Below are 18,622 nucleotides of genomic sequence, written 5' to 3'. Positions count from 1 at the left end.
ATTGTTTTATATTTGTTATCCCTCAAAATACTCTACTTTGGATTTTCCTTTACAGTAACTATTTTTTTGTTTGTTTTTAAAATAATTTGTGACCACCTTTCTTTTTCTTTATTCATATTAAGTGAACTTTGATTATTCATATGGTTATCGAGAACACGGTGAAAGGACTGATCAGCCATTTCAGACCGAACTTAATACCAGTATGATGTATTACTACGATGATGGTACAGGAGTACAGGTATATCCTGTGGAAGAAGCATTGCTTAAAGAGTATATTAAGCGCCAAATGTAAGTTGATCAGATGTAAGCAGATGGAATGATAAAATCTGTTGCAATAGCAAACTTGAACATCACTGATAGCAAATATGTTCTAACACATTTCTATGTTGTCTAACCTTTTTCTGTACTTTCCCCCTGTGTACTTCATGATGTCATAGATATTCTTTGTAGAGCTATTTGCTGTTCATTTTTTTTTTAAGGGATATACATATTTTTTCTTTATTGATTTTAGAGATAGAGGAAGGGAGAGGGAGAGAGGAATAGAAACATCGATGAAAGAGAACATCGATTGGCCGCCTCCTGCATGTCTTCCACGGGGGATTTGGCTCACAACTTGGGCAAGTGCCCTGACTGGGAATCAAACCAGTGACCTCTTGGTGCATGGGTCAATGCTCAACCACTGAGCCACACCGGCTGGGCTACTGTTCATTCTTAATGTCATTTATAGATCTGTCCATCAAAGAAAGGGGGAGATCTTGTATCGTTTAAATATATAATTGTGTGTACACCTGTGCCCATGTATTTACTAAGTTTTTACTAAGCATTGTGCTGATTATAGGGTTCAGAAGTATTAAACAGTGCCGACCCTGTCAATTCAGAAAACAGAACAAACTGTAATCTACTCTGTAAACTTGATAAAGAATGCTTCCAATATACCATTCTTTTCAGTGATGGGAAAAAATCGGAAGGCAGTCTGTTGACATATGTTTAGCTTTTGTTATTTGGTATTTAAATGAAGCAAGTAATAGTAGCTTTGTAATGAAAATTTTTACTAAATTGACTCATTTAAAAATCAGTGTGGTTTTGTTCAGTGGTTGGAAAGTAGCATTAAACAGAAGGGTCCTTGGTTCCATCCCCATCCCTGGTCTGGGTCATGTGGGAGGCAACAAGTCCATGTGTCTCCCTTCCTCCCTCCCTCCCACTCTATTTAAATATCAATGGAAAAATGTCCTCGTGTGAGGACTAAAAACAAAATATTAGTGAACTTTTAAAGTAAAATGCTAGTTTTATACTTAGGTAAATGTGATCTAAACAGAAGTTACTATTAGCTTTTTGGAAAATAATTAGTATTCTAAATTTCTACTTATGTATAAGAGGAATTATTAACTCAGTAGGATTTTGCTGTTATTTATTTCAATTACAATTTACATGCAGTATTATTTTGTATTAGTTTCAGGTGTACATTATAGTAGTTAACCAGTCATATACGTTACAAAGTGTTCCCCTGATATTTCCACTACCCACCTGGCACCAAACCCAGTTACTGCAATATTATTCCCTGTTCTATAGTTTACATCCCCATGACTTCCAGTTTTGCAACTATTAATCTGTACTTCTCAGTCACTTCACCTTTTATACACAGTCCCCCAATCACCCTCCCCTCTGAGAACCATCAATCTGTTCTTTGTATCTCTGAGTCTGTGTTTTCCTTTTTTTGTTTTTGTTTTCTTTATTGATTTTAGAGAGGGAGGGAGAGATAGAAACATCAATGAGAGAGAACATCAATTGGCTGCCTCCTGCATGCTCCTAAGTGGGGATCAGGCCCACAACCCAGATATGTGACCTGCCTGGGAATCGAACCGGTGACCTCTTGATGCATGGGTTGATACTCAACCACTGAGCCACACTGGGCGGCCTGTTTCTGATTTGTTTGTTCATTTATATTGTTCTCTAGATTCCACATATAAGTTCTATTATTTCTTCTATTTGCCCTGTGTTGTATAAATTTATATAATGTTATTAAAATAGTTTTAGCAGCTGATATTATAAACGAGATATTTTTATTTTCTGTTGAATAAATGGATGAAGTTTATATTTATTTCCTTATTTCTCTTTTTAGTGAATATTACTTCAGTATAGAAAATTTGGAACGGGACTTCTTTCTTAGGAGAAAGATGGATGAACAAGGTTTCTTGCCCATTTCCCTGATTGCTGGTTTCCACCGTGTTCAGGCTCTCACTACAAACCTTAATCTCATTCTAGAGGTAATTATACATTTACAAAACAGATAAGACAGAATGCACTTTCTGTTTATGCTTGAATCTAAAACTGCTGTAAAAAATAAATTCTATTAAAATTTTTAGGGAAAAGCGAAAACATCAGTAGTTGCTTGAGGCTTGACTCATGTTGTTGCATGTGTCAGTAGTTTGTTCTTTCTTATTGTTGACTAATTCCACAGTACCACAGTTTATCCATTCACTTATTTATAGACATTTAGATTGTTACCAGTTTTTAGAGATTATGAGCAAAGCATAAAGGTCTTTGTGTGGACATATGTTTTCATTTCTAGTGGGTAATATTGATGATTGTGATTGCTTGAATGTGTGGTTAAGTGTATCTGTATTATAAGAAATTGCCAACCTGCTCTGGCCAGGTAGCTCAGTTGGTTAGAGCATTGTCCTGATAAGCCAAGATTGTGGGTTTGATCTCTGATCAAAGACACATACAAGAAGCAACCAATTATGGCATAAATAAGTGGAACAACAAAATCAGTGCTTCTCTCTCTCCCTCCTTCCCCTCTTCTCTCTCACCCCCCTCTCCCTTCTTTTCTCCCTCCGTCTCTCTAAAATCAATAAATTAAAAAAAGAAAAATTGTCAACCTGTTGTCCAAAGTGGATTTGACCATTTTGCACTCCCATTTCATAGGAGGGTTTCACTTGCTCCATGACTTCATCAGCACTAGGTATGGTCAGTTTTTTTTTTAATAATAGTGGTTTCTCACTATGGTTTTAATTTGCATTTCCCTAATGACTAATAATTTTGAGCATCTTTTTATGTATTTATTTGCCATTGGTGTACCTTATTTATTGAAATATCTCATCAAATCTTTTGTCTATTTGTATTGGAGTGGTTTTTTGTTTTTGTTTTTAAATAATAGAATTGAAATAGTTTTTTATTCTGGCTACAAATCTTTTATGTGTATTTTACCGATACTTTTTCCCAGTGTTTGATTTATCTTTTCATTTTCTTAACAGACTTCTTTAGCAAATTTTTTTTTTATCCTCACTCGAGGATATTTTTGCATTCATCTTCAGACAGAGTGGGAGGGAGAGAAGGAGGAAGTGAGAGAGAGAAATATCAATGTGAGAGAGACACATCGACTGGTTGCCACCCACACAACCCTAGTCAGGGTTGGCGACAAACTGCAACTGAGGTATGTGCCCTTAGTGGGAACCGAACCTGGAACTCTCTGGTCCGCGGGCCGACGCTCTAACTGCTGAGGCAACCGGCCAGGGCTTTAGCAAATGTTTTTGAGCACACATGCTCTATGCTTTAAAAACTGGTTATAGGAAAGTACAGGTTTTTAAAACACTATAAACTAGTGACTTGTTATTTGTTGATAGATAATGAGTTCTTGTTTTATGAAAAAAACTTTAAGCAATGTCATTATTGCATTTGTTTACAGAATAGTTTCTGTATACTGTAATTTGAAGAAAATTTAGTGTTTTTCTACAATGTTTAGTTTGGGAGCAAAATAATTATATGGTCAGAGTAGAATGAGTGTTTTTTTTTTTTTTTCTCCTGTATAATTTGTTTTTTAATCCTCACCTGAGGATATATTTATTGATATTAGAAAGGTGAAGGGCAGGGCAAGAGAGAGAGAGAAACATCGATTGGTTGCCTCTCATACACTCCCTGGCCGACCTACAGCCTAGGTATGTGCCCTGACTGGGGATTGAACCTCTGACCTTTTGGTATATAGGACTATGTTCCAACCAGCTGAGCCCCATTGGCCGGGGCTAGAATGAGTGTATTAGCTACTGCCATTGTCAGTGCTATAGCAAAGATCCTGCTCAGCCATCATTCTCAAGTTGTTACAATTTCCCCCACTCTTCTGTAGGAACCTGGTTGTAATATAATTGTATACTTTTTTGGTCTGTTCTTATTCCCATTAAGTCCTCACGCACAATTTTCAGATAAAAAATTTTCCGAATTTACAGCAGTAGGGAAGGAATATTTAAGAGAACTTTTGCCCTGGCCAGTTTGGCTCAGCGGTTGGAGCGTCGGCCTGCAGTCCGGAGAGACCCGGGTTCGGTTCCCGCTAAGGGCACGTACCTCGGTTGCAGTTTGTCCCCGGCCCTGGTTGGTCGTGCGGGTGGCAGCCACTCGATGTGTCCCTTTCACATCAATGTTTCCCTCTCTCTCTCTTCCTCTCTCTCCCTCCCACTCTGTCTGTACAAAAAATGGAAAAATGTCCTCGGGTGAGGATAAAAAAAAAAAAGAGAGAACTTTTGTGTTACTGTTCTGTTCAGCATTTTTTACGTAGTAACTGATGATACAGTAAGAAATAATACGCCCTGGCCAGTTTGGCTCAGCGGTCGAGTGTCGGCCTGAGGACCAGAAAGTCCTGGGTTCGGTTCCCGCCAGGGGCACAAATCACCAAAAAAAAAAAAAAGAAAGAAAGAAAGAAATAATACCACTTTAAAATGTAGAAACATAAGCATAGTGAGTTAGAACAGCATAGGCCTGCATTCACTTAACATTCTGTATGCACCTCCATTTGCTACAGTGTGAAAGGGGTCCTTTTTCTGTTACAAAGGTAAGGCTTTATTAGGCTTTGCAATATATACACGTTGATAAAGAGCATGGACTTGGAAATCTGAATATATATACTTGTAGCTTTCTGACCTTGGTCAGTGTTGTGTGACTTCTGTAAAGTGGAAATTGTAACAATACATACTTCATAGTGTTGTCATGAGGATGCAATGTGTAATGACAGTATCTGGTAGACCCTGGAAGCTCTAAATAAGTATTTGCTATTATTGTTAGTCTTATTACTGTTAATTCCAGGATGTCTTCCTAGTAATTACTCTTTTTACCATTTCATTTCTATCAGCTAGTTCCTATATATATTTGAGTATCCTTAAGTGTTTACTTTCTTTTTTGTTTGTTGTTTTGTTAATCCTCACCCAAGGATATATTTTTTCCTTTGATTTTTAGATAGAGTGGAAGGGACGGGGGGAGGGGGGAGAGGAGAGAGAGAGAGAAACATCGGTGTGAGACACATTGACTGTTTGCCTCCTGCACGACCCCAACTGGGGTTAGGAATCAAACCTGCAACCCAGGTACGTGCTCTTGACCAGGAATCGAACCCAAGACCCTTTGGTCCACAGGTGGACACTCTAACTGCCGAGCTGAACTGGCAAGGGCAAGTGTTTACTTACTTGAAAAAAACTATCAAAAGAAGCAAAATATACTTTAGCTGGTACCTATATTTGTCCTGGTTGAATTTGTCTACGTAGACAAACTTATTAAAACTGTTTACTCCTTTCCTGTTTAAGTTACTACATTATCTTTACCTTTTTCTTTTTTTTTTTTTACGTTGACATATATATTTTGTGATAATGATTGCTCTTGTAGTGGTATTTATTATATCACGTAATTATAGTATGATGTTGTCACTTATAGCCATTGTACTGCGCATTAGCTCTCTGTGGCTTATTTAGTACCTGTTGCAAGTGTGTACCCTGAAACCACTTCAGTCTCGTCTCTCCCACACTTTGGCAATCACCATTTACTCTTTTTTTTGAGTTTGACTTTTTGGGATTCCACATATAAGTGGTCATCATGTAGTGCTTAATCTCTGTCAGACTTATCTCACTTAATGTACTTAGGGTCTGTCCATGTTGTCACAAAAAGCAGAATATTCTTTCTCTTGGCTAGATAATATTTTGTTGTGTATGCATATCACATTTTAAAAATTTATTCGTCTGCTGGTGAGCACTGAGGTTGTTTCCATACCTTTTTACTATAAATAATGCTACAATAAAAATAAAAGTGCATATATCTCTCTCGGGTCCTATTTCTATTTCCTTTGGGAATATACCCAAAAGTGGAATTGCTGGGTCATATGGTAGCTCCAGTTTACTGCATTCTTGATTCGTGCTCCACTACTGAGAGCTATTTTCTGTCTTTCTTTTTTTGTTACATCCAGTTGATCCCAGCTCTGTAGCAATCAACTGTATAAACATTCAAGTTACTTAACCTCTTTATGCTATAATTTTCTCATTGTTAAAATGGAGCACATAGCCCTGGCTGGTGTGGCTCAGTCGGTTGAGCGTTGTTCCAGGCATCCAAAGGTCGCTGGTTTGATTCCCAGTCAGGGCACATTCCCAGGTTTTGAGTTGGCACGTAAGGGAGACAACCAGTTGATGTTTCTCTCTCTTCCCCTTCCCTTCCTCTGTGTCTAAAGTCAATAACATATTGAAAGATAATAAAATAAAATAGGGCATGTAATACTTAAGCTACCATAGAGTATGAGGACATAGAGGAGTAACAAATATAATATCTGTTGAGTCTTTAGAACTCTGCCTGCTGCTCTCATCTGAAACCTTAATTTCCAAATTAGCTGACCTGTGTTTCCTTAGATAATGTGCTGCTCTCTTATGTGTTGGTCTTTGCATATGTAAGAATTTCTCTTAATTCCAGCCATAGGACCAGGAACTGGGGATATAACATCTATGTATTCTAGCAGTGGTAGTTAAGCATAATACTAGGTATAATTAAGAAAAGGAACAAAATAATAGCTAACCTGTAAAAAAACCTCAGTACTCAGAAATATTGAGTGTAGACTAGAACTCATTGTTTAGTTCAGGATAACCAAGGTTTGGTTTTAATAAAAAAGGTCTAATTCTTGTTTTGTCTCATTGCTTTTATTAATTTTGTGTGTGATATGTGCATGATTATTACATGGTCTGAATTATGACTATTCTACTTTCTGTTCTTTTTATTTTCTTATTAATTTTTTTCCAATAGGGAATAAATTTTCTTTAAAAAGGGTATGTAGTGAAAATGTCCCATCTTTCACCAGTAGTAAACTAGTTAAACTAACTTCCTTGGTAACAGTCAGTGTTACTTCTATTTTGTGTATCCCTCTGAAGGTAGTTTATACTGTATTGCATACACTGTTATATTGCCCTTCCTTTTTTAAACATAGCATGTTTTGGAATAGCATTCAGTAACTATATATAAAGAACTTGGAGCTTTTTCTCCCCAAGTATTTTTTTCTTTAAATTGAGGCATAATTTATACAGTATATATGTTAGAAATCTAAAATTACAGATGACTCTTGCTATGTATATACCTGTGTAACTTCCACCTCGATTAAGATATGGAACATTTTCAACATCCCAGAAAGCTCCCTCGTGCCCCCTCCTAGTCAGGACCACTGTTGTCCTCAAAGAGAATTGCTTTTCAAAGCTCTCCCTCACCTGCTTTTGAAACTTCACATAAACAATTATTTGTACTCTTTACATCTGACATTTGCTCATCATTTGTTAGGTTTATCCACTGTTGGTGTGTAGCCATTGTTTATATTTTTGTGTAGTATTCCATTATATTAACACAGCTCAATTTATTTTTTCATACTTCTGTTGATAAATATGGAGTTCTTTTTTTTTTATCCTCACCCGAGGACATTTTTCCATTTTTTGTACAAGATAGAGTGGGAGGGAGAGAGAGGAAGAGACAGAGAGAGAGAAACATCGACGTGAAGGGACACATCGAGTGGCTGCCACCGCACGACCAACCAGGGCCGGGGACAAACTGCAACCGAAGTACGTGCCCTTAGTGGGAACCGAACCCGGGTCTCTCTGGACCGCAGGCCGATGCTCTAACCACTGAGCCAAACCGGCCAGGGCTGGAGTTCTTTTCAGTGTGAGTCTGTGATTTACTGTTGTGAACATTATTATTATTATTATTATTATTTTTATTATTTTTAATCCTTACCCAAGGATATTTTTCTGCTTTTCATTAGAGTGGGGGAGGGGGGAAGAGAGAGGGAAACATCAATGAAAGAGAGAGACATCGCTTGGTTGCCTCCGGCACAAGCCCCGGATCAAGCATGCAACCCAGGTATGTGCCCTTGACTGGGTATCGAACTTGCAACCCTTTCATGCACAGGATGACCCTCTAACCACTGAGCAACACTGGCCAGGACACATTTATTTTTGAGAAACCCCATAGCCTAGTCTAGTGGCTAAGACTTTTACTGGTGGACAGATAAATTATATGAGTCCTGTTATTAAGTCATACTAAATCTGTGTTCTTTATCAACTTAGCATAGTCCCCCCTTTTTTCTGGGGATATGGTCCAGGATCCCCAGTGGATGCCTGAAACTGCAGTTAGTACCATACCATGTATGTTGTATTTGCTGTGTTTTTTCTTATACATGCATACCTTTTCACTTTAAGGAATTACTTTATGGTTTCTCTTTGGCATTTTTGAATTGCCAGCATCACTACTCTTGGTTGGTTGTTTTCTTTATTGATTTTAGAGAGGAGGAAGAGAGAGGGAGAGAGAGATACATCAATGAGAGAGAACGTTGACTGGCCGCCTCCTGCATGCCCCCCACTGGGGATTGGCCCCACAACCTGTGCATGTGCCCTGACTGGGAATCGAACCGGTGACCACCTGGTGCATGGGTCAATGCTCAACCACTGAGCCACACTGGTCGGGCTGAGAGAGACAAAGGAAGGGAGAGAAACATTGATGTGAGAGAGAAACGTCGATTGGCTGCCTCCTGTATGCCCCCCCCCACCCCCACTGGGGATTGAGCCAGCAACCCAGGCATGTGCCCTGACTGGGAATTGAACTGGGACCTCTCAGTCCATGGGACTATGGTCAGTCCACTAAGCCACACCAGCCAGGCAGTACTCTTGTGCTTTGTTTCCATTATTAAGCAAATAAGGATGACTTGCAACAAGCACTGTAATAGTGGATCTGATATTGCAGATGGCTACTAAGTGACTAATAGGGTGCATATGCTGGACAAAGGCACAATTCACATCTAGTGTGAGATCTCATCATGCTACTCAGAACTATATGTAATTTAAAATTTATGAATTGTTCATTCCTGGAATTTTTTATTTAATATTTTTGGACCACAGTTGACTACAGGTAGTGAAAATGGCAGAAAGCGAAGTCTCAGATAGAGGGGGGACTGCTGTACTTTATTGCTTTGAGCCTTAGTGTCCTCACCTATGAAATAGGAGTAATTTTTAGAATATTTAGGTCATTGGAAGTAAGGGTGTGCAAATAAAATTTTCAAATTAAAGTTGTTTAATAGCTCAAAATTTCTGTTTATAGGCACTGAAAGATAGCACAGAAGTGGAAATTGTGGATGAGAAAATGAGAAAAAAGATAGAACCAGAAAAATGGCCAATTCCAGGCCCTCCTCCACATAGGGTGCCACAGACAGACTTCTCTCAACTGATTGACTGCCCAGAGTTTGTGCCCGGCCAGGCCTTTTACTCACACACAGGTAACAGCTTTTCTTCTAGCACGGACAGCGTGGCAGTGGGTTTTTTGGTGCGATTTAACTATCTTTTTAAAGTTTATTTAGATTCAGTAGGAGAATGAAGATAACTAAATGACTTTTGATGCTCTAAATTTGTTTTATATTGCCTCCCACACAGAGCTATAAATTAGAGATTTAAGAATTACGAGTGAAGCTCTGCTCTGTTCTTAAATTATTTGTGTACTTTGTCATGTGTGGAAGTTGTACCTATCTTCTTTTAGTTTTACCAAATGATTATAGATATATTGTGCCAGTTTTCCCTTTGTAAACTTGGAATAGTCCAGTAGGATTGGAATTATCTTAAAAGCCTATACTCAAGAGTGGGGTAGATTTCCTTTAATTTTCTTACGGATGTGCTTCAACCTTGTCTTGAAAAGATAGGTGACCTACCTATATTCTAATGAAGAATTGGGGTTATTTTATGAAGTTATTATAATTATTGCTTAAAGAATTGGTGGTATTTAGAATTTCCAAAAACTGCTTTAATGTTAAGATTTTTTTTTTTTTCCTGGATCATTTTTAAGACATTCCCTCTTGGGAAAAAATATGTGTGCTTAAACTTTTTTCAGTCAGGGTGATGATCTACTGATGCTCTTGGATGTCATTTGATCGGAATATGCAGAGGAATAGGTGACTCACTGAAATATCATTATAAATATTGGAACAAATCGTGCTGCAGAAATGAAAGCGACCAGAGTCACTTCTGTGCAAGAATGTCTGCTTCCAACTCCTTGTGGAGGAGGTTGGGCCAACACTACAGTGGAGATAAACACACCTTTGTGATGATGATGAGACAGACCAGAGGACTGCTGTTGTTTTTATAGAAGCTGCCCATTTGTGTGTAATTAGCCTGGGCTGCATGTGCTACTTTTTATTCACGGTGGGAAAGTTAATTTTCATTCTGGAAATATTACAAGATTCTGTCTTTTCTTTTTAGACTTATGTACTTGTGTCCAGATCAATAAAGTAGAAATAGAGAGGCTTGAGTGGCATTTTCCAGATTGTTAGGTCTTTTGCTATTTAATTTGCCCTTCAGTATAGTGTACATTGTATAACTCACATGTTGTCATAATATTTCACATGGACTTTAAGATTTATTAATGTGGACACTAAGGGATAAGAAATTTAAACGAAAGTATTTTTTTTTTTTTTTTGCTTTTTAAAATTTATTTTTGATACACTAGTATGAGATACCTGCCATCAAAAAGCACTGATGGATAGTCTCACAGATATTTTTATTTATTGTTTCTTTGATTGTCAGCCCTCTGTGCCTCTACACCTGAAAAGCAACTTGGGCAAGTGTTTTAAAACTTGAAGAATAGTGACATTTTTTAGGTTTTTTAATAAAGATATGATGTCTGTATAAGTTAGATTAATTTATTGTGTAAATATGGGGTCCAAGATAACATTTTTAACCTGCTTATGAACAGGCATTAGTTGAGTTAGATAAAATAGAAAACATTTCTTCCACAGAGTAGGTAAGATAGGTCAGTGAAGTTGTTGATGCCTGTCCATTAGCCATTTATGCATTATTAATAAAATTACAGGAATAAAACCCCAATGTCTCGTAAATGTTGTGTTTTTTTAATATACACTCATTTACATGCACATACACATCGCCTGAAAGAAGTCTATCTATATTTAAAATGTTAAAATGTTTAGGTTCTTTAGATTATGCATCAAAAGCCAGATGGATAATGAAGGTGTTATCGAAAGATGGAATGCCTTCGAGCTATGCTGATTCACATTACATCATAGGAATAATTATGTAAATTTAGCCTTTGCCTGTGAATACCCAAATTTCTGACCCTAACAATTCTCCTCTCATAAGAAAGGCTTTGTTTCCTAAATTCAGTAGAGTACTGTCACCAAATATTTGAAATCGAAATAAGGGATAGAAATTTAGATTGTGTTTATCTGTACCCATGTGTAGAGAAAAGTAGTAAAACTTTAATCTATATCCTTTTTACTCAAATGATATAACCTTGCATTTCAAAAAAATATAATCCTTGATAATATACTTTCTAAGGGATTTGTGTGGTAAAGTATTTAACAATTTTGGTGCTTTTCATAAAAAAAAAATTAAAATTTCTATTTTTCCCTCTATGGAGCTTGAATTGTCTAACATGGATTGACCTTTGTGCTGAACAGAGGACCTTAATGCACCAGAAAAGGTTGATTATGGGAATGGTAAGGTGTTTTGAAATTTAGGTTTTGCAGTTCTATGGATATAGTATTGCACTATCAATAGTAAAAGGATTTCATTCACCAAAATTGAGAGGTCAGGTATCTGACAATCTTGTTTGTTTGCTTCTGTTTGGCTTTAAAACATGTGTAGGATTTTCCCTAGTGATTAGTAAACTGTGGGATTTTTTTTGAAATGTTTATCTACAGAAATATTCTTGAATGTGCCACACATAAAGCATATAATCATTTTAAAGCAATCTCGGTAATTACCCAGAACTGTAATTCAGAGTGGATAAAATAGTCATGCCAGGTAAATATCATGGAATATGTATATGGTGGGGCAAAAGTAGATTTACAGTTGTTAATTTGGAAAATAATACAATGGTTTAACAATGATACTAGGAAAAACTGTTTCACATACTCACAAGTGTAAACCTACTTTTGCCCCACCCTGAATATATGGTGATTTATCTCTGGGGAGTCATGTGGACAATTTTCAATTAATGAAAATAGCAACAATATATTTTTTTTTCCTGTTGAGTTCATACAAACTAGAAGCCATAACTGTCCAGTGTGTCTAATTTTTTTGTCTATAAGTTTAATGTGGAATAATCCCAGTCATATTCAAATTCACTTGGCCTTGGAAGATTGGGGCTTCAATTTACACACATACATAGTTTGAAATCTTTTCATTATATAAGCAGATAAAATCACACAAAGCAGATGTATAGCTTAGAAGGTGAACCCCCTTTAAAAACTAAATTTTCTTGTCTTACCCAATTTCTTTGATATTTTAATGTCATTTAATTTATAAGCACATGCACTTATATAGTAAAACACTTCATAGTAGAAACATTCAAGCTTAAAGAGCAATTAGAGATTATTGTATAGTAAACTTAAGTAATTGTTTAAAGATTAAATATCTATGTTAAAAATAGTAGCAACTGATTTCCCTAGCACATGTCAGGTGTTCTAATTATGAATGCACTATGCAAAATGGTAATTTACTTAATTCTTACACACTTTCTAGGATGGTGGTTCTGAGTCTACTTTTATTTTTTAGAGAGAGGAAGGGGGAGAGAGACAGAAACATGCATGTGAGAGAGAAACATTGATTGGCTGCCTCCTGTACGCCCCCTACTGGGGATCGAGCCTGCAACCTGGGCATGTCCCCTGATGGAGAATCAAACTGGGACCTCTCAGTCCACGGGACGAAGCTTGATCCACTGAGCCACACTGGCTGGACCTGAGTCTACTTTTAAAGCTTTGTTCACTGTGTGAACATAAATGATTCATAGTATTAGGAATAGGGTTCTCTATAACTTGAATAATACTGACATCCCAAAACTAGTATTTTACTTGTCCTACTTTTGTGGATCAAGTGATGATACATATAGACTGTTAATTAAGGAACTTGTAGAGTAGCACTGTTCAATAGAAATATGTTTACCATACACGTAATCCTAATAATTTTAATAGCCTTAACAGCTACAAAACAAATGAAATTAATTTTAGTATTTTAAACATTTTAAGAGATCTAAATATTACTATAACATTAGTATAAAAATTATGGATATATATATATATATTTTTTTTTACCATGTCTTTGAAGTCTTTATCTTCAGATGGGGGGGGAGGGGATGAGAGCAAGACAGAGACAGTGACAGAGAAAGAGAAACATAGATGTGAGAGAGACACACATCGATTGGTTGCCTCCTGCAGGACCCCGACCAGGGCCTGGGATGAACTGCAACCAAGGTATGAGCCCTTGACCAGAAGCAAACCAGCAAGTCTTCGGTCCACAGGCCAGTGTTCTAACTGCTGAGCCAGACCGGCCAGGGCAATAATTTTTGACTTTTGGAAAAGAAATTTATAAAGGAATCAGTTTGGATTTTACTAATGAGTGTAATTTGATTAAAAAGTATAGAGAAAGGCATTTTAAATTCCAACAGAGTTTTAAAAGTTACTGCCAGGGTAGTGCGTTTTAATGATAGGACATTGTGCTCTCTATTCAGTATGAGTTAAGTGGGCACACTGCACATAGGTAAACTTTGTCAAGCAAAGGAAATGTGAAACATAGGAGTATTGACCATCTTAGTATAACTCCTAGCAGAGCAATGCAGGACTAATTTTTGCCCAGAATAAAACAGGTAGTCTTACTGGCTTAATAGCTGTACAATTCCATAATTTCATTATAATTAATAGATTTTAATATGAGATTTTACAGAGAATTTACTCCCAAATAGATCTATTGTGATAGTGACTTTTGTTGATATTCTTCAGAAGTTTTGAATGACTGTGGTCTTTGAAAGGGTTGGTGATATTGTTTGTTTATTCATTGGTTTCACCTGAATACATTTTACAAGGTCTTCAGGTTTGAAATAGTTGGAAAGGTTATATGATTGATCATGTGTTGTGAAAAAAGTCAAGCCCAAGGAAAAAATGAAATGTTTTATAAGTAATAAAACTATTATTTTAACTATAGAACTAACTTAAAATTTTTAGAGTCAGCCCCTAATTCTCCAAGAATTGGAAGTCCACTGAACCCAAAGAAAAATACTGAAACAAGTAATCTTCAAGCAACGTCTAGAGTTCTATCTACCAGTTTGCCTGACCTGGACTCAGAACCTTGGATAGGAGTAAAAAAGAGACATCGTGCATCCCCAGTGAAATTGAAGGTAAGTTGGTATAAATCAAGTGAAGTATGATACATTGTAGTGGAGTGTTTGTCAGGTACATATATAAAATTGGGAAAAGTTATTAGAAATTATAAAAATTGAAACCATTGGCCTTCACTAAAATCTTGTGGTTTACTCAGTAGCTAAAAATGGTAGCTAAAATATGGTGTCAACTTTTAAAATTTCTCTTTTCTGGATAAGATTTGGCTTTTTCACTTGAGACCAATTTAAATTTAAATAATTCAGTTTTTAAACAGCTGACCATCTAAAATTTGATTTTATAACCTTGTTGTATATTATTTGAAACCTTGTTAATTATTTGTCCAATTCCTACAAATAACTATTTGTAAAGGGTAAATATCATCCGAATTCCAAAACAGCAGTGGAGTGAATGGAAGCTACACAGACCGTCTCCCGGGACCAAACTGGAATTACAACTAAAATAAAGACAAATTGTTGGGAAAAAACAACTGAAAAGCAGCTTGCAAGAACCATATAACCAAGGACACTGACTCGATCCTGGTAGGACGGCAGAGGCGTGAAAAGGGGGCTGGGAGCCCACGGTCGGCAATGGCCTTAGCTGGGAGCAGCGCTCTCGGGGTTACACTCGCAAGCAGCTCCACAGTGCAGAGCTGGGACAGATGCTGAAATAGCCACAGCCATTCACCTTGGGCTCTGGCAGAGGGAAGGCGACTGGACAGGAACTGTGTGGGGACACTCAGGATTTGGAGGGAGCTCAGAGCTTTTGCTGAGTTGCAGCCACACAGGACTGTGGCCATCTTACTCCTTCCCAGGGCCCTGGGGAGAGGCGGCAGCCCCTCCGCCAGAGATCCAACCCCACTGGGTGGGCCATTGAAATGCAAATTGAGGCTCATTAACAACCAGCATGAAATCCCCTTACACTGAGCACCTGAGGGAGTGTTTCATTCAACTGAGAACCAAAGGCTCTTCAAGTAACTGCTACGGATAGCCTCCAGGCAAAAAGCCAGAGGATAACTGAACCATTCCTGGGCTAGCAACTCTAACCTGGAAAGTAAGACTTGACAGTGGTGTTTAACATGGATCCTCCCTTGCTCATCCAAACATAGGAGAGGGAGCCACAAACAGCACAACACCAACATCCACAGGGAAAATTGAGCAGGCTCCAAAGCCCCCTGTGATAGCCAAAATGGTGAAACAAAGAAACAAATGCCAAATGAAAGAACAAGAGACCTCTACTGAAGATTAGATAAATGAGGAGCAGTTAAGCAAGTTAACAGAGCTAGAATTCAGAGCCATGATCTTGAGGAAGCTCAACACCATGAGTAAGTAAAGACATAGAAATGTTGAAAATCAACCAATTGGAAATTAAAAACCACTAAAAAGAAATGAAGAATGACTTATCAGAAATAAAGAACAAATTAGAAGGTCTAAACAGCAGAGTAGAGGAAGCTGAGGACCGGAACAGTGAATTAGAAGACAGGGTAGAAAAAAATCACCCAATTAGAAAAACAAAAGGAAAAACTTTAAAAACAGGAAGAGACATCTTAAGAGAACTGTGGGACAACTGGAAACGTATTAATACTCGCATCATAGGAGTCCCCGAAGAAGATGATAATGGGCAACGGTTAGAAAATATATTTGAAGAAATAGTTACAGAAAACTTTTCTAACTTGGTGAAGGAAGAAGGCATTCAAGTTCAAGAAGCACAGAGAGCCCCAAGGAAGAAGAACCCAAACAGGCCCACACCAAGACACATAATAATTAAAATGCCAAAAGTTAAAGACAGAGAGAATCCTAAAAGCAGCAAGAGATAAGAAACAGGTTACCTACAAAGGAACCCCCATAAGGCTCTCAGCTGACTTCTCAACAGAAACATTTCAGGCCAGAAGGGAATGGCACGAAGTAATCAAGGTCATGAAAAACAAGGATCTGAATCCAAGACTACTCTACCCAGCAAGGCTATCATTCAAAATAGAAGGTCAAATAAAGAGCTTCCCAGACAAAAAAAAAAGGCTAAGGGAATACATTAGCACCCAACCAGCACTGCAAGATATGCTAAAAGGACTGTTGTAATTAGTAGAAGAAATAGGAAGAAAAAGAGAACCACACTAAACAAAAACGGCAAATAGGTACATATCAATTACCACTTTAAATGTGAATGGATTGAATGCTCTGATAAAAAGACACAGAGTAGCTTACTGGAAAAGAAAGAATGACTCACATATATGTTGTTTGCAAGGGACCCACCTCACAACAAAAGACTCACATAGGTTGAAAGTGAAGGGATGGAAAAAAATCTTCCAAGCAAACAAAAAGGAAAAAAAAAAAGCTTGGGTTACAATACTCATATCTGACCAAATAGATTTCAAAATGAAGGCCACAACTACAGACAAAGAAGGCCACTACATAATATTGAAAGGATCTAGCCAACAGGAAGATATAACCTTGGTAAACATATATGCACCCAATATAGGAGCACCAGCATATATTAAAAATCTTTTGGAGGACTTCAAAGGAGAAATCGACAGCAATACAATCTTAGCAGGGGACTTCAACACCCCGCTGAGATCACTGGATAGATCCCTCTAAGCAAAAAATTAACAAGGAAACAGAGACTCTAAATGAAGTACTAGACCAAGTGGATTTAATAGGTATCTACAGAGAATTACACCCCAAAACTAGAGAATTCACATTCTTCTCAAGTGCACATGGGACATTCTCAAAGATAGAACACATGTTAGGACACAAACTAAATCTCTACAAGTTCAAGAAGACTGAAATCATATCAAGCATCTTCTCAGATCACAATGGCATGAAACTAGAAATTAATTCCCACAAGAAATGCAAAGACATTTGAACACATGGAGTCTAGCTAAGGGTCCATCAATCTTGTTTATCTTTTCGAAAAAACAGCTCTGTTTCATTCTTTGAATTGTTGTTTTTTTTTTTTTTTGGTCTCCATGTCATTTATTTCTGCTCTGATCTTTATTATTTCCTTGAGAAAGAACCCAAATACACAAAATCAGAAATGAAAGAGGAGAAATAACAACTGACACCATGGAAATAACAAAAGATCGTTAACAACTATGAACAATTATATGGCAACAAATTCGACAATCTAAGCAAAATGGACACATTTCTAGAAACATATAGTCTTCCAAAACAAGACCAAGAAGAGATAGAAAACTTGAACAGACCAATAACAACTAAGGAAATTGAAGAAGTAATCAAGACTCTCCCAGCAAACAAAAGCCCAGGCCCGGATGGCTTCACGGGGTAGTTTTAGCATTATTCTAAATCTAATACCAGAAAAAAGAGACTACAATGAAAGAAAATTACAGGTCAATATCCCTGATGAACATAGACGCCAAAATCTTGAACAAAATACTAGCAAATTGGATCCAGCGATACATCAAAAAAATTATTCACCATGACCAAGTGGGATTCATCCCAGGGATGCAAGGCTTTTATAATATTCACAAATCAATGTGATACACCACATAAATAAAATGAAGAATGAAAGCCATATGATCATATCAATAGATGCGGAAAAAGCATTCGACAAAATCCAGCATCTATTTCTGATAAAAATGCTCAGCAATGTGTGAATAGAGGCATCATATCCCAACAAAATAAAGGCCATTTATGAAAGACCTACAGACAACATACTCATTGAGCAGAAACTGAAAGTAATTCCCTTAAGAACAGGAACAAGACAGGGATGCCCAATTTCGCCACTCTTATTTAACATAGTACTGGAACTCTTAGCCACAGCAATCAGACATGAAAAACAAAAAAATTAAAGGAATCTAAATTGGAAAGGAGGAAGTGAAACTGCAATTATTTGCAGATGACATGATATTATACATAGGAAACTTTAAAGATTCCATCACAAATCTAGAATTAATAAGTGAATTTGGCAAAGTAGCAGGATACAAAATTAATGTCAAGAAATCGATGGCATTCTTATACACCAATGATGAAATCACAGAAAGAGAAACTGAAAAAATCCCATTTACCATCGCGGCAAAAAAATTAAGATACCTAGGTATAAACTAAACCAAAGAAATAAAGGACCTATTCACAGAAAACTATAGGTCATTGGAAAAAAAAAATAGAGGAAGATATAAAAAAGTGGAAGCACGTACCTTGTTCATGGATTAGAAGAATTAACATCATTAAAATGTCCATACTACCC

At 37.1% G+C, this 18,622-nt stretch overlaps 1 protein-coding gene across 14 annotated transcripts in view; it reads left to right on the top strand.

The window, feature by feature from the left end:
* LARP1B (La ribonucleoprotein 1B) overlaps window positions 1-18,622 on the top strand; it is a 103,342-nt gene that overhangs the window by 22,179 nt on the left and 62,541 nt on the right. For 12 of the 14 annotated variants that reach the window (XR_004956449.1, XM_036240568.1, XM_036240572.1 and 9 more), the window contains 4 exons: window positions 123-288; window positions 2,120-2,264; window positions 9,367-9,541; window positions 14,270-14,442. Coding sequence is in view for 12 of the 14 variants with exons in the window: in XM_036240568.1 (XP_036096461.1) it covers window positions 123-288; window positions 2,120-2,264; window positions 9,367-9,541; window positions 14,270-14,442 (659 nt within the window). In the remaining 2 variants the exon portion in view is untranslated. Of the gene's footprint in view, window positions 1-122; window positions 289-2,119; window positions 2,265-9,366; window positions 9,542-10,146; window positions 11,133-11,688; window positions 11,768-14,269; window positions 14,443-18,622 lie in introns of those variants that run through there. The other 2 variants (XR_004956450.1, XM_036240581.1) reach the window with 2 other exon arrangements.

Source organism: Molossus molossus, unplaced genomic scaffold (genome assembly GCF_014108415.1).
Source record: "Molossus molossus isolate mMolMol1 unplaced genomic scaffold, mMolMol1.p scaffold_m16_p_4, whole genome shotgun sequence".
Lineage (NCBI taxonomy): Eukaryota > Metazoa > Chordata > Mammalia > Chiroptera > Molossidae > Molossus > Molossus molossus.
This window is presented reverse-complemented; position numbering and strand designations above follow the sequence as displayed.